We start from the raw sequence: 26,134 nt of genomic DNA, 5'->3' as shown, positions 1-26,134 counted from the left end.
CAATATCATTATTCGAATACTTCTCACAATTACTAAAAGAATTCTTATAACGTTAATAAAAAGATACAAATCCATTGAAACAAATCGAACAATCATTTAAAAATTCATATCTGAATAATATTACAATTCATTTTTAAACGAATTTTTTTTTTAAAGTTTTCTTTCTGAAAAATGTTTTTAAGAAATAATGTCAAACATTCGACAATATCCTTCAGAGACCCAGAGGACAATGATTAAATTACAGATAATTTTGCAATAAAATACTTTTTCCAAAATAAGCTTGATCCGAGAAATCAGTAAAAAATGATATATAATGTTTTTTTTTTCTATACGTAATCATAAAATAACCAAATTTTAAGAAAATTGATTTTATTAATTTATATTTCAGATATTATTTATATTTATTAATATTATTTCAGACGCTAATACTAAACAATCTATTCATAAACTATTAAAGATTGGGAACTAAAATAAATATTTCTATAGTAATATGGAGTAGAGCGTTTCTTAAACGCCTGAATTTCAACAGGTGAAATTTTTTTTTCTGAACCATAAGCTTTTGACCAAAAAGATCATCATTTTTTTTTTTTTTTTTTTTTTTTTTTGACAATGACAAACCAGAATCTGATATCGGCTAGTTCTGTAATCTTGTTTGTCTTTCTAAATGTGACAATGATGGCATTTTTGGCTCGAATTCTGAGAGCACTTTCAGTTTAAAAATTACTAGTTTAATGTCCCATTTAAAGGTAAATTCTTGCAAGTAGGTTTTGCATAAATCCCTTAAAAATAAAAAGCCTTACGTTACAAGGGTTTTGAAATTTGGAGAGGGATTTTGGCATCTGATCAGGGTTCAAATGATGCAATCCCTCCTCAGTTATCTTTGCCTAATTTTAAAACAGAACATCTAGTAGAAAAATCAGTAGATTTATTTTATTAAAAAATTAAATTAATTACTGCTCATTCTCTTATTCGAAAACTCTCTGCGATTTTTCGTATGCGTTTGACGGCATTTATTTAGTCGAAAAAGGAATTAGAGGGAAAATGAAAGGAAAAGAGGTTTATATTTAGTAACAGGATGAATTCTCTTCATCATTCTTTTCACCATCCCTTAATGAAGTATAGTCACTGAAAAGTGATAGTCTCATGATCCTGAAACAAATAGTACTTCATATAGTTTTCTACGCTCTAATGTTCTGAAAGTTGTATTTATTTTTTAGGTTTCCGTCTTCAGATAGATTCCAATCTATTGATTGTAGGTAATCCACACTCGTCAAGTTTTGATAATTGTGCATGAAATAAAACCAGCTAATTATATAGAAATTAGACGTTTAGAGATTAAGTTTCATGTTCATAACTATAAATTTGGAGTGAAAATGCTTTTTGAAATAAATATATAAATTTGTTATCTTTAATTTTTTTATGTTACTCACTAAGCTCATTATATATATTTTTTTCTATTTCAGAAAATTACTTCCATCTGAATGGCAACAAAAGACACTCGTCCATTTGTTTACTAATAAGCATGCGATTTTTGTGCCGTGGGTAATGCGAAAAGTTAAGTTCAAGCCACATTGAGAATTAATAATCAGATATCTAAAATTATTCAATATGCGAACTTCAGGCTATCGTTCATACATGAAATGTATTACACGTCTAAGTACACAACAACCTAATCTTCGAACTAATATTTCCAATAAACTGTTGAGTAGTAAATTCTGTGGTATCATCTCACCGATTTCAAACACACATCAATTACGCTGGAAATCAGGGAAAGATGATATATCTTCTATTGTAATTCCTGTTCCTCTTACACCAGCTAATAGTGTCGACGACATAAATGTCGGTGAAGAACTATCCACAAAAATTAATAAAGGTGATTTTGTTATGTCAAAGAATTAATTACTTTATTTGTCATTTTCTGTGATGCACATTAAAATAATTTCTGGTACATATACTTTTGGATTCTTTTTTTCAGATAAATATATAAACTTTTATATATTCGTTTTACCATGTTGTATTTGCGTAAAATTATGGGGGGATTTTGTTAGCTGAATACAAATGAGTTCGTAACACAGATATGAAAAAAAGGAGCATATTAGAAAGGATGCCTACAATTTCAAATGATATGTACTGTTTTTGCCATTTGATAACAAAAAAGTTTTGCTAATCATGAATTCAAGTAATTTAGTTTAATAATTTATCACTCAATTCCATGAAGTGTCTTCAAAATAAAATAATTTTATGCAATGGTATACTTATTAGACTGAATTAAATTGATAAAACAGTTCTTTTGACATCAATTAAACTGTTCAATTTGACATTGGATATAAATGCTCATTTTCCAGTTATTTAAATTTTCAAATTAAACAGCTTTATTTATTACATTATTCTCTTATTTATTTCTATAGTTGTTTTGCTAGCACCTTAAAAAAAATAGCAGTTATATTATTTAAGGAATATGGTTATACATTAATTTTTTTTATTCTGTTTTCCTTTAATTTGAAAATATATGGACACTTATGCTCAGGGGTTGTGTTTTAAATAAAAAGAAGAAGAAGAGAGTAAATATCGTTGAGTAAAATTGATTATTTGTGGGAGAAAACTAGTGATATATATAATCAAGATCAAAGAAAAAGGCATTGTGATTCTAATCCTAAGAAATAATGACTAGAATACATCGATTATTTCTATTAATAAACTGCATGGTATTTTATTTTTTTTTTAAATTTCTTTATCCAAGGTGGTTTAAATCAATTAATTTTATTAGAATAAATTTAAGATTAATAATTTATTGATAAGAATAAAGGAATATAGCTACTTTTATCCAACGAGTTAAAATAAAAAGTATTTGCTCTTTTTTCATGAAGAAATAACTTTAATAATATTTTTAAATTTATTCCAGTATTTTTCATTTATATTATTATATATTATTTGAACAAAAGAATCATTTGTAATATTTCCTTATGTCAAGCTTTTGGTGTGCATTATATTTGTTACTGGATAGTGTTTCTATTTGGACATGAATATTTCATGAAATTTTACTTATATCACAAAGTGCTAATTCAAAATCATACATATTTTATTTATTTTTACATACTTTATTTATTTTTATCCTCTTTCTTGAATTTGTAATTTCTCTAATTTGAAATTATATGTGTCAAGATCCATCCATGACAGCTAAAATATGTCTTCATTCTACTAAGACCCAAAGTAATAGATCTCTTAGCTGAGGCCCTCAGTTTGTCAAAAATTCTTGCTGTAATGCACTATCAAGGCATTTTGTGTACCTAATAAATTTAGTTTATTTGAAAACTTGCATTATATACCAAACATAAAAATGGGAAATGGAATGAAATCAAATAATTTAAATATTGAACTGTATTTGAAAATGTTTTATTATTATTCACTTTTAGGTATTTTCAATAAAACACAATTTTTTTTATTGAAAATAAACTACATAATTTTTTAAATCAAAATTGTGCTGCTACATCAATTTGTATGTTCATTGCATGCAATAGTAATAATAAAATTTCAAAATATCAAATTTGAATAAAATATAACTAATATTTATCACATATTAACTTATGTAGATTGATTTTTTTTTATTAGTGTCTTTTATGTTTGAATTCCAGGAATGATTATTTGAAATAAGACATAATTAACTATAGACCATGAAATTTTAAACAGTACTATTGCCAAATTAATGACTCTTACATATGATTCAAGTCTGCTGATAATTTTCTTTTATGTATTTGTTTATTATGTATAGAATTTTGTATTTGTTTTAGTTTTAAATTGGGAACTGAGATATTTTAATTTTAAAAAATGTTGTTAATGTTGATATTTTAATTTAAAAACATGTGCATAATGTCTTTATTGTATTATATTACAAATCTTTAATCTTCTCTATTGACCATTATATAGTATCAAATCTTACCTTAAACTCTTTGCCATGTATACAGATTTTTTTTTTTTTTTAATTTTGAAAAATAAATGGAAGTTGGGTTTTTATTGTTTACAGAATTATGTATTTATTAAAACTAAAATATTTTCCTCTATTTATATCCTTTTTATTAAAAAGCAATATTAAAAGCATATTTGAATATTGGTGAGAAATATTGCAAATTATATTTCAAAGCAAAATAACTAAGGCAAAATTAAAGTGCAAGTTAAGGTGGCAATGTTTCAGCCTAAAATGGAAGTTGCAGCTAATAATGCATTGTATGAATTATATTTTCTCTTACTATAAAAAAAAAATATGCTCATTAGATGCATTAATTTTTTAAACCATTTTTAACTTGCTTCATTTCAGATGACATTTTAAAACTTATAAATAAGTTTTATAAACAGCCTGAAGTCACTATAGTAGCTGCTGAGAATGGATTAGATTGTAAGTTGTGCATGATTTATAAATTTACATCATAGTTTTTTTTTAATAAATTTATATGTTTCCAATATATATATTTTCATTCATTATATGTGTAATGAATGTTTTCATTTATTTGCAGCTAAATTGTTTCATAGAGCAGCTATTAGTTTTAGGAATTTTTGTATGGAGTCAGAGCATTTACCTGTGGATCTGCATATAGCTTTAAGTGATATTTTGCAGGGAGCAGGTATTATTTTTTTATTATTAGGGAATCATGTTTCATTTTTTTACCATGCTACCTTTAGTTTTTTATTTCATTTTTATTTAAAAAAATAGCATGGATTCATTGATATGTAATCATATATTAACATTACAATTTTTTAAAAAATCATTTACTTAAAGCATCTTTCTCTTACTTTTTTAATCTTAATCCTTGGAGCTCATGAAGCTAAAACAAACATAATAAATTATTAAAAATAGTTATTAATTTTTATGAATTTATTGCCTATATCATAATTTTAAAATCTTGGTGATAAATTAATACTACTAATAAATGAATTGTGCTTTCTTTGATCTTAATTGTAAATCACAATTCTAAATAAAGTTGGTTAAAAGAATTTTGGGTTATTAAAAACTGAAAACTCTCAGATCCTTCAGAATTTTCTAAACTAATGGGCTAAAATGCTGAAGAGATTGATTTTGAGATAAGACATTGTATTTAAATTATGTGTATCTGACTTTTTGTTTCATATTAATTAATTAAGGATATGAATATTCATATATGCAAAATTAGACTGTCAAAGAAAGAATCATTAAAATAAAATGGAAAAGAGTACAAATTATACTATTCTTTCATTTCCAGTATTATATTATTCAAATGCTGAATATGTATTTGCATTTTAATAAGAAAACATTATCCTATTCTGAAAGTCCAGTTTTAAATGAAAATAGATGAATAAAAGCTGTTAATACTCTGTCAAGAATAATTTGAGAGGTAAATCCCAAATATAGGTGTGATAAATTATTTTGAACTAAATATAGCTGGGGAAATCTTGTTCTTGATTCATTTATAAATTATTCAATCAAAACTAAATTCACTATTTATAACTTGATCATTAAATTATGAAAGACTACCTTATTTTTTAAACTCACAAATTTGTTATTGTGTTATCAAAAGAATACCCTAATTATTTCACTTCATGCTCCCTTCCATCTCGGAAGAAAAAGCCATCTTTTTCAAGGCTATGCATTTAATTTATTAAAGTTTTCATTAAATTATTTGTGAAGACAACCAGATACCAAAAATGAATTTACTTTGTGTTTAAAAAAGAAAAATATATGGAGATGAAAAATAAAATAAAGCCAAAATTTAAAAAAAAAAAAATAATAATGAGTGTTAGAGTACTGATATATTGACGAATTTATTCAAGTCTTAGGGAATTTTTTAAAAATATATTTGAATTATTTTCATGATTTTTTACAAGATTTAATTTCTATGAGTAATTTTGAAATAAAATAATAAAGTTAGTTTGATTTTATTATAATATTTAATTTTTAATGTTTTAGGTCATGTCACAGACATTCTGCCATATTTTCTCGATCATGCCAAGCAAATTTTTCCTCATTTAGAATGCATGGAAGAATTGAAGAAAATTAGTGATCTACGACAACCTTCTAATTGGTAACAATATTATTTATATTTTTCTTTTTATTGTATTAATTTACAGTACTTTTAATGCATCTTTAATTGCACCCTGCAATTAATTCCATCTTTCATCAAGATGATGTCGCAGTTTAAGCTGTGTGCGTGTGCAAACGAATTAATCATGCGATGCACAAGCCAACTGTATCTTCTTTCTTTTTCCGAGATTTATATATGTATTCCATTACTTGCAAAAACTTCTTCTTAGTGTTTCCTTTAAATAAAAGTGTTATTTTTTACACCAGTTATTGAATTGATTATTATGGACAATATCCATGTGCATTTATTTTGAAATAAAATTTAAATTTTGAAATAAAATTTAAATTTTGAAATTAAATTTTTAATTGAATTAAATTTTTAATTTTTGAAATAAAAACAGTCTGTTTAGCATATTTAGCTTAATTTCATCATTCCTACCTTTTGATTTGGATTTTAGATTAATTTCGAGAATGTATACTATTGCAGTAAGTAGCTTGCATGTTATATATTATTTGTATGTAGAATAAGCTTAATAAATCTTTCCAGGTATCCAAATGCCCGTACAATCAATAGAAAATTAGTATTTCATGCTGGTCCTACAAATAGTGGAAAAACATATAGAGCTTTAGAAAGATTTATGACTTCTAAGAGTGGAGTTTACTGTGGTCCTTTGAAACTTTTATCAGTAGAGGTTTTTAATAAAACAAATGAAAAGGTTAGTATATATTGATATTCTATTATTAAAATATTTTTATTTCATTTTATAAAATTGCATCTATTTTCAACTTTAAACAAATTTATTTGATATTAATAAGATGTAAGTTATACAAATATATAGTCATAAAAAAGAATAATATAAAGGTATTTTATTATATATATGAGCTATATGCTCCCTTCCAACTCTTCTGCCTGCTGACTTAAATAAAACTGATATTAAATTATTATAAGTTTTACTACTATTTAATCTTTCTGTTTCCCTTATTCTCTTTCTGTCTATCTATCTATATATGTAGAGAGAGAGAGAGAGAAAGAAAGATATATATGTTATAGTGAAAACAATATAGAATTCTTTTGAAATCGAAACTTTTGTGTTTATTCTTATTTTCCAATAACTATGTTAAATTTTAAATATTTTTTTTTGGATCATTTGTTTGTTAGTTTAAAACTATATATATTTTTTAATTATGATTCTTTGACACTATTTAGGGTACACCATGTGATTTAGTTACTGGTGAAGAAAGACAAATAGTTTTGCCAGATAATACCCCAGCAAATCATGTAGCTTGCACTATTGAGATGGTATCAGTCGAAAACAAATGTATGTTTGCTTAATTTTTTTAAAAATGTTTTTGTGCAGTTTTATGTAGATTTATGTTATGTACAAAAAAAATTTTAAAACTTATTTTACATTTTGTGATAGGAGACAATAGAAAATATAATTCTTTAATATTTTTTTCATTATAGCAAAAATATTCGGATTGAATATTGTCTGATGGAATATAAAAATAGTAGAAACATTTCTGTTACAGATCTCTTTCCAGAACCAATTTTTTGTTAAAACTAGATTTGGTGCTGTTTTGTCTAAAATATGATAAACAATATTGTTTGACATATAATTCAATATTTTAGAATATATGATAATCATTTTTAAATTGTTAAAATGCACAAGTTAATTTGTTTGCTAAATGTAAGGATAATAAAATTGTGAAATTTTGGATAAATCATTTGTTTGACTTTGGAAGAATTTTAAATAAAATTATAAAAGCTAAAAGATAGTTTCATACAAATAAATTTTAAAAGAGAAATTAAGTGCATATAGCTGCATTTGACAAAAAAAAAAGGTGTTGTATAACTGTTTTATGATTTGATATTCATCAACATACAAAAAAAAGGGGGGGGGTCAAATTATACTTGAAAATACAGAATTTTGTAACAAATTGCAGTATGATTTGAACAATGGCTATTAGGAACTAAAAAAAATTTTGATAATTTTTCTTGTTTTAGAATTGCATTTACATTTTATATTTATTATTGAAACATTTTGAATAAAACTTCTTTATTTATATTCAATATTTTGTTCATCATATTAAATGAAAACATTTAAATCTGTCATCTTCATCAATGTTTTTTAAATAGCATTTCAGGCTATCTAAAAGGCTTATTTAAATAACATTTTTTTTTAATATTTAAGCTTATTTATAAGTTTATTTGAGAAACTATGTCTCATGCTAACCCTTTTAAGTATTTTATTTGACTTTTTGCACAAATAAAACCTTATTCATAAATCTTGGTACAATATTTTTGTGAAAAATTCCATCAAAGTATTTATTATTCAATATTTTATTTATTACTATGTTTATTTTATTTTATATTTGATTAGAAATTGTTTCTTTATATTGAATTAATTTTGAAAAAAGTTTTAAATTATGAACAAAATGCACAAAAATTTTTGTAATGCAATGAATATAATAATCCGTTTTTAGATAATTTCAATTTATATCTACAAATTTTCAAAATTTCATGGATAAGTATAAATAATTATAATTAAGGAAGAAATTTGTGCCTTTTAATTAATTTTAGTAGTGCGATACATTTTCCATTTCTTTGATAAAAGAAAATTGGCTGCAGTTGAATAGCTTTTTTTTTCATGTTTTTTATTTTAAGATATAAACATCTTTTCCTTTAATAAACAAATAAAAACACAATTTTTTTATACAAATCTTGTAATTATCTTTTGTTTGAAAATGATTGTTTTATTGTATTAAATGCTTGCTTAAATCTACATTAACTTTTAATAATTAGTACTGTCATGCTGAAACAAATACTTTGATTTTAAAAAAAAAACTTATTATGTTTCAAAGGGTTATGAAAAATTCTTGTTTCAACAAACCCTATAAATGAGAATATATTTTTTATGTTTTTACAGTTCCTCATTTAAAAATTGAACCTAGAATCTATTTATTATTATTATTATTATAATTCCCTTTTTAGATGAAGTAGCTGTGATAGATGAAATCCAAATGATTAAAGATCCTGGAAGAGGTTGGGCTTGGACAAGGGCTCTTCTAGGACTTTGTGCCGATGAGATACATATATGTGGGGAAGCTGCAGCTATTGATCTTGTAAGAGAAATTGCTAACTCTTGTGGGGAAGAGCTTGAGGTTAGTAAAAATATAATGTCATAAATTTTTGCTATTCCTAAATTACAATTACATTTTGAAGGATGTTTCAAATATATGCCTTGTCTTTTTATTAGAATTAAATAATTCTCTTTATTTATTTATATTTGCTCATATTGTACAAGAATTTTACAAATCTCTCTGAGAAAATACATGTTTCAGTATTTCTATAATAAAATCATAAACTTAAAAAATATAAGAACTGGATTTTTCTGTTAATAAGAGATTTAATAATAGTTGCTAATTAAACTTTTATTTCATTAATTATCTATACATTTGTTCTAAACATTAAGTATTTTTCCTTTGTATTACAGCTGCAAAATATAATTCTGTTGTTATTTTTTGAAAAAATTGACAAATGGAAGAAAAAAATAATAAATTTTTTGAAAAGTAAAGATATTCTTGAAATTAGTATGCAAGTAATATGACTTGCTATGAATTTAATGAATGTGAATGGAGATAAACTCAGTCCTTTGTTCAATTAAATTGCAAAGAATATTAATATTAGAAATATGGTTACTATACAAAAATTTTTATTAATGAATTTCCAAATAAAATTTACAAGTTATTAAAATAAATAGGAAATTTTAAATACTTTCTGCTGTGTTTAAAAATATTTGTTTTCTCAACTAGAAATGCTTCATTTTTTTCACTGTCACAATATGGTTTGATCCTTTTTTCATATTTTTATAATAGTTAAATGTATTATTATGAGATCTATTTTCAATTTACAAGAATAAAGACATGTTAGTGGATGTACAGTAAGTTAAAGAGTGTGTATAACAACACAAGAGTGTGTTTAAACACCTTTACAAAAAGAAAAGGCTATATAAGTAATATTAAAAGGCAGCTATGTCAAGGTTCTCTTTAAAATTTCTGAGTTTGTCAAAAATACAGTTTGTTGTGATTCTGTGGCTTAAGAAGTTGAATAAAATTCAAATGGCAAATTTTAAAAGAAGTCAGTCATAGAATTGATGATTCAAAGTATGTGTTTGGAGAAATTTAACTATATTTATATTTTAATTCCTTCCTTAGCAGTTTATTTTCATGTTTCATCAACAAAGTTTAAAAAAAAAAAAAAAAAAAAAAAGATGAAAAATAGCTTTTTTTTTTTTTTTTTTTTGTTAAAATGGTTATTTAATTACTAGAAAATGTGCTGGTCTAGACAGGCTTAGATATGATTGTCATAGATTAACTAACGAAATTTGTAGGTGAAAATCACATGCTCTTTGTCAAAGTGCTTAAGAATTTTTTTTAAAAAAAAGTTGTTATTTATAGTATACTTTAGGTGTAAATATTTAATAACGTTAATAATTTTGTTTCCTTACAGTAAGATCTTTTCTATTCATAATGTTCCTGAACACTCAAAACTAAATATTAAAATAAGTTTAAAAGGAAGAAACCAATCATTACACTGGTTTGAAACAAAAAATTGAACCATAAAATAATGAAATTTGTCAAACATAAATACTGAGAAATAAATATGATTACATGAACAATCAAATGACTAAATTAATACAAAAAGGGCAAGTGATATTAGAAATACTGTAGAATAATTGTTCATAAGATTGATAAAATTTGACTCTGAAAACACTGCAATCCGCACTTCCAGAAAAATGCAATGGTAAATACAAAATAATAATAATGTTGAAAGAAAGTTAGCAATAACTTCCAACAAATCATTAAAACTGGATTGAAAGAAGTACTGATCTGGTAAGAGGAAGGAGAAAAACGCTTGCCAAAGAAGAAAGAAGAAAAGTTGCTGAATAGAAAAAGGAAATAACCCAATACTATCCATATGCAACTTGTTAAACAATTGGAGATAAAAGGAAAAGCTTACATAATAAAAAACTAATTATTATTCATGCTGATATAAAACAAAAGCTGGCTAGATGCCAAAAGAATGTGACAGACCTGGTTGGGAAACTATATTAAAAAATAGTTTTTAAATCTGATTTTTGTTTTATTTCACTGATTACTCTATTTACTTTTAATATTTCTTAAATGTAAAAGCTGCTCTAAACTTCAACTGAATAATTTGTTATATTAATAAATCCTTTACAGGTCAGAAAATATGAGAGGTTGACTTCTTTAACCATAGAAAACAATGCATTAAGTAAGTTATAATGCCAATATGATCAATTTAAAAAATTTCTAAATTTGTATACAGCTTATATTTTTTAAAATATCATAATTTAACAACATTTTATTACAAACTAATATTTAATCACTTTCTGACCCAAAGTCTTTTTGAACTATTTGATATAGTGTTAAATTGTTTGTTATGTCACAAAATAGAATTTGTTAAAAGAAAATAGAATTTTGAAAAGTTCTAATTTATTAGATCACAAAATAGAATATCTGCTAACTTGTTTCTTCATATATACCAACATTTTTAAAGTATTAGTTGATATTTAAATATCCCATGATAATTTGCCAAAAATTGAAAATATTTCCAGCTAAAATTGCCCACAAATGAAATCATAATCGGAATTTGGCATAATTTTAAAATTTTATAGTAAAGTGGGAGCTGCAACTGTCATCAAGCAACACTTGAAAATATTTTTCACTGTATCCTGTACTTTGATTTTATATTCTTATTTTCTTAATCAGAAATCCTTTTGATAGATTTCTTATGGATTGAATTTGGTTCTGTATTTTTTTATTTGTACTTAAATTTCCCTTTCTTTCTTTTTAATTTGCAGTGGATTTGAGTAATATTCAACCTGGCGATTGTATAGTTTGCTTCAGTAAAAATGACATATTTACTGTAAGTTTAGAACTTGAAAAGAGAGGCTTTGAATGTGCTGTAATTTATGGTGGATTACCTCCAGGTAAAATTATTGTGTGAACTTAACTATGAATATGCATTGTAGTTATTAAAGTTTTGATTCATTATTGATAAAAATTAGTTTCTATCATTTTAATCTGCTAAATAATCTATTAATAGAGACTTTCATTGAAAAAATTATCACATTTCTGTGATAATTTTTTTTCAGATAATAATCTATCTAATCACTAAAGTAAGTTCCATAATTAAAATATTCTTGATTTCAAAAATTCATTTGTATATACAGGGTGCGGCAGAAAAACCCGGACAAAAAATTTTTAATATAACTTGATTAAAAATAAATAAATTTAAAAAATATAACAAATAATAATAAGAGTAGACTTTTACTAATAAATAAATTTCATTTGTTCCAAAGTGGCCGCCTTTTGAAACGGTGCAGAGGCGCAAACGCTTATTGAAAATTTCAGCAATGGGCCGCAAGTCTTCTACCTTTAATCTATTCCATTCCGGCCGAAGCCATTGCTTTAGAGAGTCCAAGTTTTTATGTCTTTAGTGTAAGCCCTTGACTCAAAATGGTCCATACACTGTAATCATGAGATTGAGATTCGGCGAGTACTGTGCCCTTCTCCAGATAAATACCACGTCAGGGAAATGCGTCTTGCACCACTCTTTTGTCTTTTTAGCCTTTTTAGCTGGTGCGGAGTCTTGTTGAAACTCCCACTTTACATTGCCAAAGTGCGTTTTGGCCCACGGAAATATAACAGCTTCTAGAATTATCCCGTTGGTACAATTTTTAATTTATTTTAACGCTCCTTACACAAGAACCAGAGATGTTTTACCGCTTGCGCAAATTCCGTCCTAGACCATGACCGACTTTGGATTTTTGCGATGTTCAACAATTGCTGAAATGCTTAGAGCGTCTACAGATTAGATCCTGTAGTTCTAGCAGTTATGAGTTTTTGGACGTTAAAGAGCTTCTCATTAATGCAAAGAAATCTCTCCCAGCGCTGACTTGCGACTCTTCTCAGAAGTTTTTGGAGCCGCATGAGTTTGTTTTCTTTAGTGAGAAGCTGAACTTTTGGGAACTTATAAGGCTTTAGTCCAAGCTCTGTTTTTGCCATTCATTGCACTGATCGGTCTCTTATTCCCAGTTCACGAGCGATCTTTCTCTTGGAAACCCTCGAATTTCATTGAACTCCCTATTCACCACACGGTATACACTTACTGGACTTAGACCATTATTGCCAAGCTCTTTGAAACGATAGATTGCATCAGACACTGTTTGCCAAGGCACAGTAAGCAAATGAACGACTTCATACTATCGTTTTCCTTGCTTAAACAACTCTAAAATAGCATTAGCATTGTAAAAAAGCCAAAAAAAAAAAAAATATGTAAACTAAAAGATGTGTTATGAAATATGTTATAATGGAAATGGTAGACAAAAAAAAAATAAAAAAGAAATAAATTAACTTCTATTCTATGATATAATAATTTTGCCCGATTTTTTTTTTTTATTTTTTTTTTTTTGCCGCACCTTGTAAAAAAATAATAATTTATCCATTTCAAAATCTTTCTGTTAAAAGTTATTGATTTAAAATAACTGGTTTTTATTCAGTAACTTTGGAGGAATTTGTTTTTCTTCTTTTTGATGAAATGCATATTATTTTCAATGTAATTTATCTGAACAGCCTACTTACTGAATATGTTTCAAAGTGGCTTATTAATTATTAGTTAATTGAAGATAATTTCCTATTAATTTATAGCCAAAGTAGTTATTCTTTAACATTCTCAGAGTTTATGTAACTTAGATTATATAGTGTCAAAATTTCTAAATCAGTACAAATTTCAAGATTGAAAACACTTGTGATATCATTAATGTATACAGATGAAATTGTCAAGGTGCAATGTAACTATAAATGATGCAGTGTTATAAACAGAAAAATGTTAATTTTAGAGAAAATAATACCTGTAGAATAAATGATACAAAAAAAAAGTATCTAACATAGATTCTTTCTCTGAATGTGATAACAATATTGAAATAAATTATACTTAAATTAATGAAATAATTTAATTTTTGGATTTGAAATATTTTGTACTCAAAATTAATAATAATTATCATGAAAATATATTTTAAAATCTAGTAAAGAGTTATTGCTAATTAAAGTGCCTTAAATTAATTATTTAAAGTAATTACTTAAGGAAGGGTTTTTAAGTATAATTGAACTAATGATATTTATTACATTTCTAATTTAATAAGTTTTAGTACATTTCTTATTTTACAAATGCTACTTATTCTTTCTTGTGTAATTGAATGCTTTTAATCAACAAATAATAGATATAATTGTTCTAAAATATATAATGACATAATAATTTAAAATATTTTTATAACCAGTTCAAATTATTTGATCTGCTTTGGAATAACTTCCTTTATATTGTGAATAATTTGTAATATTTTTAACCACATAAGCATAATTTTCATTTTCATTTAGGTACTAAACTTGCACAAGCAAAAAAATTTAATGATCCTAACCATCCATGCAAAATTTTAGTTGCTACAGATGCTATTGGAATGGGCTTGAATTTGTAAGTTCATTAAATAATCTCTATCATATTCCATCTTTGTGCTAAATTTGCTGCATTAATATGTTTATCTATGAAAAAAGAGTTGTTAATCTTAAAATATGAAATGCTTCGTAGAATTGCTTGCATATTTGAAGCAGTAGCATTAGAATACATACTTTTACCACTATATTTTATATATTTTAAGAAAATTTGTCTTAATGTGTGTAAGTTTCTAAAAAATTTTGAAAACTTTATATATGATGGATTTGTATTTAGTTTCTTATATAAGTATATAAATATTGCATTATTGGCTTTGAAGTTAGTATGTTATAAAGAGGGGATAAGCTAGGGAATTTCATTTTTAATTGTAAAATAGGAATTCTCAATATATGATGCATATCTCTAATAGTATTTTATTGATTGTATAGCATGTGCCAACAACAGCATTAATCAGAATAAACTCATTTAACACTGATAACAGATTTAGAATTTAGTGGTAAAGAAACATTTTTTCCCCTAAAAGATATAAAGACATGTGTTGATATGATAGATAAGAAGATAGAGAAGAGAATTTAAAAAAAGAGAAAGAAAAAAGAAAATGGTAATGGAACATAAGTAACACAGCCTCCATCACATGTTACACAAAACTATAAATTTTGAATAAAATAAGATACAAGTAAAGTTTTGAAAAACCAAATAACGATAAATAAAAATTTAAAAAAAAAACCAAGAATATTAATAAACTAGCATGTGTGGCAAAGAGTTTACTTCTGAATTTGGAGAAATATATGCGATGGACATTCATACTTATAAGCTAGCAGTTTCTGGATTTTGTTTATCAATTCTTTTTTAGTGTTTTTTTCCCCAAAAAAATATCAAACGTTTTTACTTCTGGTATTTCCCTTTTAAAATTTTATTTTATTATTTACTAGCCGCCTTTGGCGACCAGCCGGTTCGCCAATCTTAATGTTCGTTAAAATTTTAATAATTAAATATTTTATGCAATTCCAACTTTAATAGATTCTTCAGCAAAATATTTTAAAACTTCACATTTTGATAGTCATATAATTCACTCATAATATTATAAAGGCCTTCAGTCATAACGTGATATGTATCTCTCTAATTTTCTGTTACCCCTCGTAGAATTTATACTTTAAATTAAAGTGTAAATGATTAATCTGCAATTAATATAATAATATTTTGTACTGAAACAAAGCATTTTTTTAATAATATGATTACTGATAATAGAGTCACTGAGCGTTTAAACTTTATGGGCACTAAAGAATATCTTTCTTAATTTATGTAATATCTCAAGAATTTGTCAACAAAATTTTCTCAGATTCATCATGAACAGATCGATTAATGAACAATGTTTCATTTTAAATGCATTAAACACTAAGAAAATAAAATGAATCGTTTAAAATAATCGGTCTAAAACAGGTTTAAAAAAACTACTTTAAAAACGATGTACTTAAAACTATAAGCATATACAAAAAAATATATAACTAACATAAATACAATTTAATTACAAAAGCATGCAACTAACCTAAAAATAATTTAAATCATCCGTTGAAAGTGGATGTCATGACAACAATCAGAACAATGCGCATGCGTGAATTTTCTTCGCCAGTTAGGTAACGCAAATGCGTGAATTTTTCTACGCCAGTTGGGGTAACGCTATGCAGATTATACATTTTTAATTTCCTTTATTCTGTGTTATTTTAATTCAAAAGTACTTCAGAATGAATATGAAAAATGGATTAATTAACAATGTTTAATTTTAAATGCATAAAACATTAAGAAAATAAACAGAATCGTTTAAAATAATCCGCCGAAAAATGTTAACCCTAGCCTCATTACTGTTGGGAGAAAAAAGAAACTGAAGCTTTACTCATTTGGCGGTGGGGAAAATGGAAGATTTTTTTTTTTTGGCGGAAAAGTTGGCGGTGGGGAAAATGGAAGATTTTTTTGGCGGGAAAGTTAGTTTTTAATTAATAATTAAAATTTCAAAAAAAGGGTCCAGAGATGCACATTCCCGACCTCTAAGGTATACATGTACCAAATTTGATAGCTGTATGTCAAATGACCTGGCCTGTAGAGCGCTAACACACACACACACACATTGAGCTTTATTATAAGTATAGATATAGATTATTCAGATGAACAGGAAGGCTTATAGTGAGTTATTTTCACCAAAAAAAGGTTTATCTGAAATATTACTGCATTAAATTTCCTTAAGGAAGTATGATTATGATGTTTTTTTAATGACTTTCTTGTATTTTATTCTTTTTCTAGGAGCATCCGTCGAATAATTTTCTACTCTCTCATGAAGCCAGTCATAAACGAAAAGGGTGAGAAAGAAATCGATACGATATCTCCATCTCAAGCTCTCCAGATCGGAGGCCGAGCTGGTCGTTTCAATACTCAGTTTTCGGAAGGTTTCGTTACAACGTTTCGTAATGAAGACCTCGCCATTTTGAAGAGCATCATGTCTAAAGATGTTGAGACGTTAGAAAAGGCTGGATTGCATCCCACTGCAGATCAAGTGGAGTTGTTTGCTTATCATTTACCCCACGCAACTCTTTCCAATCTCATAGTGAGTTTGTTATTTATTTCGTACCTATAATATTCAATGGTGATTGTGGTTGAGATAAAAAAAAAAAAGTAGAATGTAGCCTGACTTTTTCAAATTTAACATCCATTCCTTATTACTTTCTCATATGCATACTACAGAGAGAAAGTAATTGTCAAAAAACTGGAACTCGATATTTTGATCAATTTCCACATTTTAGACCTACCCAAGTTCAGAAAACACATTTCTAGAAAATGTCCATCGGTCTCATTGTCTATGACAAAAATGGTTGAAATTTGGTTTACAGTCATTACACCAAATTTTCAGATTTCTATCAAATTTTGAGTAAGATCTGTTCAGAGGAAATCCTTTGGTCCGGCGATTCGAATATAAGTTAACACGATAATTACATAACATAGAGAGCTAGATAGATAAAATTGGGTACATACACAGGTTTATCATTTACCTGACAAATGTTGATCCAAGTCCAACTATGAGTTGATTGTCTGTCAATCTGTACTTTCAGAAATATGCAAATGCTATTACAAACTCAACACGATTCAAAAATGCAATGACATAAATATATCAAATTTGATATGGGATTTTGTGATTACATTGGCAGTTTTGTATCAAGTGTTTGCTCCAATCTCTTCTGAAAACAATGTACAAAGCACAATTCAACTTTAGTGTATTATTAATGCATGTCAGAGATTGATCGCAAAATAACTCCCCTAAGATTCAGTAAAAATGCTAAATTCACACCAAAAAATATTTTGCAACTATTGCACTTTCTGTATTGTCGCTTGTATTATGCTCTCGGGCATGTCAAGTTTATTAGAGTATGTGCGAGAAAGTTTTGGGAAGACCACTCCCTCTTGGATTTTGGGATTAGTATATGAATGGTTTATTATGCTGAAATTTAATTCGGGACATAATCCTTGATCAAATAAATTAACATGAGCAATATAACAGAATGTAAACTATTCTGAAACATTGATGTTTTTCAATTTTGGAAACTTAAGATTATACTGGTAATGATTATTAGAAATTTTGATGTTTTGAACAATTAAACAATTTTTTGAATAAAAATATTCAACAATTCTCTCCTTGCTAGCAACTTTTTTTTTCTTGGTCTCCATTTCCTATAGATAATACTTGAAAGTTGTACATATTAGAATTTCTCACCTATCTTCCTACAATTTCAATTTCTAGTAATATATAGACAATTTCCAATCCTCTTTTCCAAAAAAGTAAGCTCATTTATAATTTTTTTATGTTAAAGCAATGATCCTCAAATAATTACATAAATCTATTTTTAATTATATATATATACATGCATGTTATGTGATCACTACAAATTTCATCATTATTCGTATATGCTTGTATAAACCTGTATAAATATTTAGATTTTTTTTTTTTTTTTTTTTTTGGTCTGAGGTAATTTTTGAGGAAGGTTGCAATCACCAATGAATGTTATTCCTTTCTATGGGAAATGAATACTTATAGTTTTATTATTCGTATCTTGTAAAAATTGTAAAGTTAATGAAATGTATAGAAATTTTAAAAATTAATGTTAAACATCTTTGATAGTTCTTAAAAATTAAATTCTATTAAAAATCAGTAGAATTGCAAATATTGATGTAGCATGAAAACTACTAACATCGTTTGATTTTAAACTGTTGACAAATACATTAGAGACATCAATGTTTTTTTTTGTTGTTGTTGTTGTTGATGTTGTTGTTGCATTATGAATTTGTAATTTGTAAATTTATAACTTTCATTTTCAAATTAATAAATTATTTATATATTATTATAACCCTGTAAAATATTTTCATTAAGCCTATTAACTTTAACAAAACTATTCTTTCTAATCTGGCATTAGTATAACTCTTTAAGTGAGATTGCACTGCAGATTTTTAGCTTTTAAACAATTTTTTCAAATTTTTTCTGAACATGTACTTTATGTACAATATATGCATACACCATTGATATATTATTAAACATTTTTTAGATTTAAAAAAGTTTCTTTTTTTTTAAAATTGTAACACTAATTCTATACTGCTTTTATTTTTTCATAATAAATTGAAATACATTGTGAAACTTTTCAGTTTACTTTTTTAGTAATAGAAATGGTGTCGAGAGCTTATAATTTTGTTAAGTAAAATGGAATAAAAAGAAATTGCTTTTGTTATTCTGAAATTGTAAATTTAAAAATATACTATGTTTCTTTTATTAATATTATGCCTTTTATCTAAATGAGGATTGTTCTTTTGCATGCAGGATATCTTTATAAGTTTGTGTATAATGGATACATCGTCATATTTCATGTGTGATACAGAAGGATTTAAGTTCCTTGCTGACATGATTCAGCATATTTCGTTGCCTTTAAGGGCACGTTATGTATTTTGTTGTGCCCCCATCAATAAGCGACAGCCTTTTGTTTGCTCAATGTTTACAAAGGTAAATATTTTTCATAACTTTTCTTATGCAATTATTTAATTTCTTACTTTTTTTAATTCTTGTTTGAAATTGATATAAAAATATTATGACTATATTAATAGCAATAATTTAGCTCGTATTTCAGTTGTACTCTGTTTTGGGAAACGTTTGTTTAGATTGATAAATCCAACATAAAATTTCTTAAAACAATTTTTCTCAAACTTAATTTCATTTTCAGTTTATGGAAATAGCAGCATTTAATATTATCTAATTGTTTCTAAAATCTTATTAATTAATCACAGCCAGATTTTTCAAAAAAAAAAAAAAGGAAAGAAAGAAAAATGCACAAAAAGATTAAAATAGCCTTGTAACTTTTATTAAATTCTGTACATTTAAAGTTCATGAAATGAATCTTGGACATTTGTTATTTATAAGGTTTTCATTTTTTATTATCATGTCTTACTTTTTTGTGCATTTGTTATTAATTTTAATGAAATTGGAATACTTTTGTATTCAGCATTATATAGCTTACAGATTTTATTCATTTATCTGCTTTATCGGTTATATAACGTAAAAATATTTATGGATAAATCATAACATCTATTATTAGAAATGTTAGCATAATTTATCAAATATTATCATGAAGAGCATTGTCAGTATTTCTTATATAATTTCATTGTTACAATTATTTACATTAGTATTTCTTACTTTTTGCTTGTTGTATTTGTAATCCTGCTATATTTGTTGTGTCTTTATCTAGTAATAGAGGATTTTAGAAAAAAAATTAAATAATTTTGATAATTGACGTGAATATTTCCAATAATTCCTAGAAATTATGTAAAAGTCACATAAATAATTTATTTAAATTAGAATGAAAATTTTCACTCATGAACACATTCTAGGGTGTGTGTTTTTTTCTTTCTTTCTTTTTGTTATCATTGCATTTGTATAATAACTGTACTCAGTAATGCAAGGAATGTGTGTATAATATTTGCAGATATTTGTATTTAAAATATTATCCTTTCATAAGATTTATTTATTTGTGAAAGAGGGAAACATCTAAGAAAAATTTATTTCTATGTTATGCTTTTTCATTAAAAAATTATGCAGAAACTGATAATTTGTGTCATTATAACAGGGCTTTGGAATTGATAATTATTCTTTAATCTTCCATATTGTTTTGAAATGGATAGAATCCACATGCAGGGTTTGTTTCGTTGCAAAGCAACCACCTCAAGATGCCACAGCACTAGAGCACTTGTCTATTGCATAAAATTGCCCTCTGCTCTTCAGACTTCCTTCTCTCACAACAAATATAAAATTTCATCATTATTTAATTATAATTGCAAATGTGTTAAAAATAAAAGAAATTCAGGAATTATATTTTATACATCAATAATTAAAGAAAATTTAATGAAAAATATTTTAATCCAATTTAAATACTATTTTTTTAATCCTAGGTAATCATTATTTTTTAAGATAAATATTTGTATTCTTAAATTTACTTGAAAATATATTAAATTAAATTAGTAAGCTGCAATTAATTTTTTGGTTTGTTTTGGTATAGGGGCATCATTACCCCTTACCAACTTTGACCATATGTTTAAAGTGACCAGTTATTTTCAATTCATTACAACAGTCCTGATTAACAGTAAATTGGTCAGAATTATAACAATTTCCTTTTTAATAGCAATAAAATAATCCATATTAAATTTTTTTTAAATTTGTATTTATTTGATTTAATAAAAATGTAAAGGAAGATGAAAATTTTAGCGAATAATTTTTACTACATGTAGAATTGTCATCCTATTTTAGTGAATCCATATTGAAAATTATTTTCCCTTTTTAAAAATGATTAAATTTAATGTGTAAAGTAACTCATCATTAATAAAGTAAACCGATGTCAAGATTTAACCTCGGAAGTCATAATCCATCATATTGTCTGCTCTTGTGTAATATTTAGGGTACTGTATTGAAGTTTGTGGAGTTTTTTTCTATTCAATCCTGAATTATGTAAAACATGTTTCTTTCTTTCTTTTTTCTTTCTTTTTTCTTTTCATTTACATTAATTGCCTTATTTTTTTTTCAGAATGAAGTGCCTCTAGAGTATATAATTTTTAACAATAACAGTTTAAAAGATTTTAGTTATATGATTGTAATATTTATTTTAATAACTTAACTATAACAAAATTATATCTTTTTAAATGCGAGTTTTGCTTTATTTTGTATTAAATGTTGTAATTCCATTTTAATAAATACATAAAATATTTTCTTGTCAAACAGTTTGCCAAGCAATACAGTTTAAATGAACCTATGACATCCACTAAGCTGTGTAAAATAATTGGCTGGCCCTTTTCACCTCCACAAAATATTGTACAATTGGTGCACCAAGAAGCTGTATTTGACGTTCTGGATTTATATCTTTGGTTAAGGTATGTTTTTCTATGAAATCAAATTACTTAATTCTGTAATGTTCCTGTGACCAAACAGTATTTTAAATTGTTCATTTAAAATATTGTCTATTACATATGACTGCTACAAATACACTTTAATACCTATCAATAATATTTTCTTATTCTAAATTTACATGTGAAAAGGCTTTATAGTTGTGTATTTTTTATAGGCGGTTCAAGGTCAGACAACCAATAACAAGGTAGAAAATGTTATCTTGAACCGCCTATTGAAAATACACAGACCATAAATGGCAACAAAATTAGTTAGCGTTTCAGAAAGGATTCTTCATTACTATGCATTGAGCATTTATACCTTTAGATTAAATTACTAACAAGAAATATTATAGAAATATTTTGCATCGATTCTCTGAAATAGTTTATGTAAAATAAAGACAACCTATGTTGAGATATATGTAATTCTATTACTTTGTGCCTTCTCACAGAGCTATTATTGTTCCTGAATATGGTTTCAAAAATATGGCACCATATTCTGCAGATTTACCTAACAATATAGATGTGATTTTGTCTCATTTCCATCTGTACAATTTCCTTTCTGATTACAGTTTTTAATCCAATATAAGAGAATTCACTGTAAATCATAAATAGGGTCAATAAAATGATCATTAAATGCTTTCTGAGGAATGAAATAATTTGTTTTTAGTACACTACAGTTTGAAAGAATTACTTTGAAGGAGATGAAATGAATATTGACACTATTTTTAATTGTTAATTTTATGGACTATTTCCAAATTAAAATGAAAATTATCCAAAAATAAATTTAAATAGTAAGATCAACCATGGGAAGTTTTGCACCTTCAGTAAAAAATTGATCCTGTTTTTGTTTTTTCTTTTTTTTAAATCAAAATCATATATGCGCATTATCTACAGCTGTTTTGAGCTGCTCTTTATAGCAGACAAGCTTATTTTCACTTATTTTATAGACATCATTATTAAGTCTTCCAGATTCCCAGACATAATTCTGTAAATGACTTTGAAATCATGTATGTCTGCAACAACTGATTTGAATTGATTGATAAAAGAAAATTAGATTACCCTTTGAAAATCTGTAAACCCATTAGTTTGTATTCACATTAAATTTAATTTTATCTGAAAAGAATCAAGAATAGTTGTACTTATTAATGCGACTGAAATTCATAAATAATCATGTAAGGCAAGCTCAGTATTTTTGGATGCCTTTAGTATGACACTCTGTATTTTGATCATAGTAAATTCTATTATAATGTTATGCATATTATATTTGTGTTTAATTTAATAACAATTTAAATTCTTTTTCAGCTATCGGTTTCCAGACCTGTTTCCAGATGTGCAGGCAGTGCGCAAAATTCAGCGTCAATTAGATGAAATTATCCAGCAAGGTGTATTTAATATTACTCATCTCCTGAAAGCTGAAGAAGCAGCAGATGATGTTGAAGACCATGTAGAATATAAAACTTCCAATCGTAGATATAAAAGTAATTTTTATTTTTATTTTGTAAAAAGCATTTCAATATTCATTTTTAAACCAAATTTAAATGAGTATATATTGATATGTATTCAAAAGAGTTAAATCACATTTTCTTCATCCAAGAAACAAATATAATTAGGAATAAAAAGTATGGTTAGTCTTAGTTTGATGATACAACTGTCAAACCTTGCTTCCCTTAAGTGATAACTAAATTTGTTATTAGATAGCAGATGTTAGTACCTAATATTTGATAAACTTATGGATGGTTTTTTTGTAAGTTTGGAAAAAGGGTTGTGCCATAAGTAAAAATTACGAAGTTCTGTTATTATAATACTTCACAGATTAAAGATTAAAATACAAGCTATAAAAACTATACAAATAGGAAAAAAATAACATTATTTTTGTTCTATCATTGATGATATTAAACGAATTGAAGATGATTTTTTATCTTAACCAAATATATACTTGACACAGTGTATTTTCTTTGACAAAAGTTTGACTTGTCAGTGTGGTATCGAAGAAGGCTCTATAAATCACATATTATTGAAGATATATTGAAAAATATGCATGATGTCTCCATCATTATCTAAGGACATTTTCAATTAATCCATGAATAACCAACTTAAGAAATTTATTCCTCAAATTTAAGCAGATAGTAGAAAAAAAATAAACAGAATCTAGATTTTGATATATCATTGTTATATTGAATTGATTCTAATTTAAAAAGCTTTAGGGATACATCTTTAAAATAAAATTTATTTTTAATATTGCAGGGATCTGCAGTATTATGACTGTCAGAATAGAAAACAAATTTCATTTGTGTTGCAAGTTTAGTGAAAATTATTTCATTTTACTCAGAAAACACCTTGCTTTCTTATTGAGCTCATGTTGATTATGATGTCATGCTTTCTTTCATTACATTTCAAAAATTAGTCATGATAAAATTTGAAAAAGAAATAATTTTACTGTCTGTATAAATTTTATAGATTAACAATTTTTATTATTTTATTCAAGCAATTATCATTCATAATAAATAAAAATAATATAATATCTTGTTGAGTCTCCCACCCCCTTTCTTTCTGTTTCAATTAATTAATAGGTCACTGATCTGGAATTACAGAAAACTGTATGTGGAACCACATCACTGTAAGTGGAATTACAGAAAAAATTATCAAACAATTAATCAACATTAAAATAAAGGGGGTGCATGCACTGTAATAAAACAGATGACATTTGTACCAAAGCCTGAAGAACAAAAAACTTCAAATATGTTAAAAAGCCTTCAGGGAACATCTTCTTGTGAAGGTTGAAAGAATAAATCTATTGCAAATGAAATGGTGCAAAAATGTATTCATTTATTTATTCAAATAATATATAGTGAGTGTCCTTTTAAACTTATAACCTATTTCTAAACTGTTAGAGATGGACTTTATTCTTCTATTTAATGCGATAAATGATATTAAACAAGTATATATTATTTGAATAAATAAATGTACTGCTGAAAAGATTACGAAATCTAAATTTTTAAATAGTTCTCCGGCCCTTTCAGTCATATATAGCAGTATATTTTTTAATTAGTAAAATTTTAAATGAAGTTCCAACACTTCTGCACTTAAACAACATATTTAAGAGCATTTTTTTCAATTGAAAATATATGTATATCTCAAACGAGTTGGAAATTAATTATTGGGCACCTTATGTTTGCAAAGCTTAATTAAATCTAGAACATGATGATTGCACCACTTGACCATCACGACAATATTAGTTTCTATAAAAATATATGCATTTGTTTATTTTTATGGGGCCTGTGATAAATCATCACAAAAAATACAAATTGCGGCCAATTATTAAATCTTATTTATAATAGAGCTTGGTGACCTTGATGTAATTTGAAAATAGCCAAGTTAATCCGTAGCCAGTAAAAATTAGCAAATATATTTTCCAAAACCACCAATTAAAAATTTTCTTCATATGTTAAATGCAGTTTGGTATGAAATTGAAAAATGCTGTTTGCAATTTCAGTACCTTTATTGAAGCAATTTTCTTTTTTCCGCAGGTTCACTTGATAGTGCAGATGACTTCGATCCAGACGATATCATGAAATTTGGAAAAAACAGTAACAGTTTCAGTAAAGGTCGATTAACTCAAGAACTTTTAAGCCAAGGTCTACTAACTCCTGAAATGTTAAGGACACTCCAGAAAGAATGGGAACAATCTTTAGAAGAAAGTCAAAGCCCTTTTAATCCATTGAGGTCAAAAAAATTTTCAAAAGTTCAGACAAGAAGGAATAAAAAGAAATAATCTAGAATTGTACATTAAGAGCTTATAAAATATTTTATTGCAGACATTTTCCAGTGTGATTTTTAAAAATAATTTAGATCTGAAATGAAGTGATGAATGTTTCCTGACTCATATTTTGCCAAACAGTAATAAATTTAATACTTTTTAGTTATACAGTTTCTTTTATTATCATTTAGTTACTTGACTGGTTTATTCATTTACGCAATAAGGGGACAGTGGACCATTAGGCATTTTTGCAAATTATTCACTTAAGAGTTATTAAATTTTTTATGCATATGTATTAAAATATAAATAGGTCAAATTATTTTTTTAAAAATTAAAA

The 26,134-nt window shown here is 25.9% G+C and overlaps 1 protein-coding gene across 1 annotated transcript; it reads left to right on the top strand.

The window, feature by feature from the left end:
• Nucleotides 1–1,492: 1,492 nt before the first annotated feature.
• LOC129988914 (ATP-dependent RNA helicase SUV3 homolog, mitochondrial-like) lies at nt 1,493–25,963 on the top strand. The gene is made up of 15 exons (XM_056097203.1): nt 1,493–1,873; nt 4,313–4,390; nt 4,509–4,616; nt 5,936–6,050; nt 6,597–6,765; nt 7,257–7,368; nt 9,042–9,211; nt 11,294–11,345; nt 11,935–12,063; nt 14,510–14,603; nt 16,878–17,178; nt 19,435–19,614; nt 21,877–22,025; nt 23,343–23,518; nt 25,568–25,963. Exons 1-15 carry the CDS (start codon nt 1,609–1,611, stop codon nt 25,810–25,812), a joined length of 2,343 nt encoding a protein of 780 aa, XP_055953178.1. The 5' UTR covers nt 1,493–1,608; the 3' UTR covers nt 25,813–25,963.
• Nucleotides 25,964–26,134: the final 171 nt, after the last annotated feature.

Source organism: Argiope bruennichi, chromosome 10 (assembly GCF_947563725.1).
Source record: "Argiope bruennichi chromosome 10, qqArgBrue1.1, whole genome shotgun sequence".
NCBI lineage: Eukaryota > Metazoa > Arthropoda > Arachnida > Araneae > Araneidae > Argiope > Argiope bruennichi.
The sequence above is the reverse complement of the archived record's forward strand: the minus strand, read 5'-3'. Positions and strand labels throughout refer to the sequence as shown.

Excerpts from the sequence above, each read along its gene's own strand:
- LOC129988914 (XM_056097203.1), top strand. The coding sequence starts at position 1,609 with ATGCGAACTTCAGGCTATCGTTCATACATGAAATGTATTACACGTCTA. Across the intron at positions 1,874-4,312 it reads ATCCACAAAAATTAATAAAG|ATGACATTTTAAAACTTATA; the intron begins GTGATTTTGTTA and ends GCTTCATTTCAG. Across the intron at positions 14,604-16,877 it reads ATTGGAATGGGCTTGAATTT|GAGCATCCGTCGAATAATTT; the intron begins GTAAGTTCATTA and ends TTCTTTTTCTAG.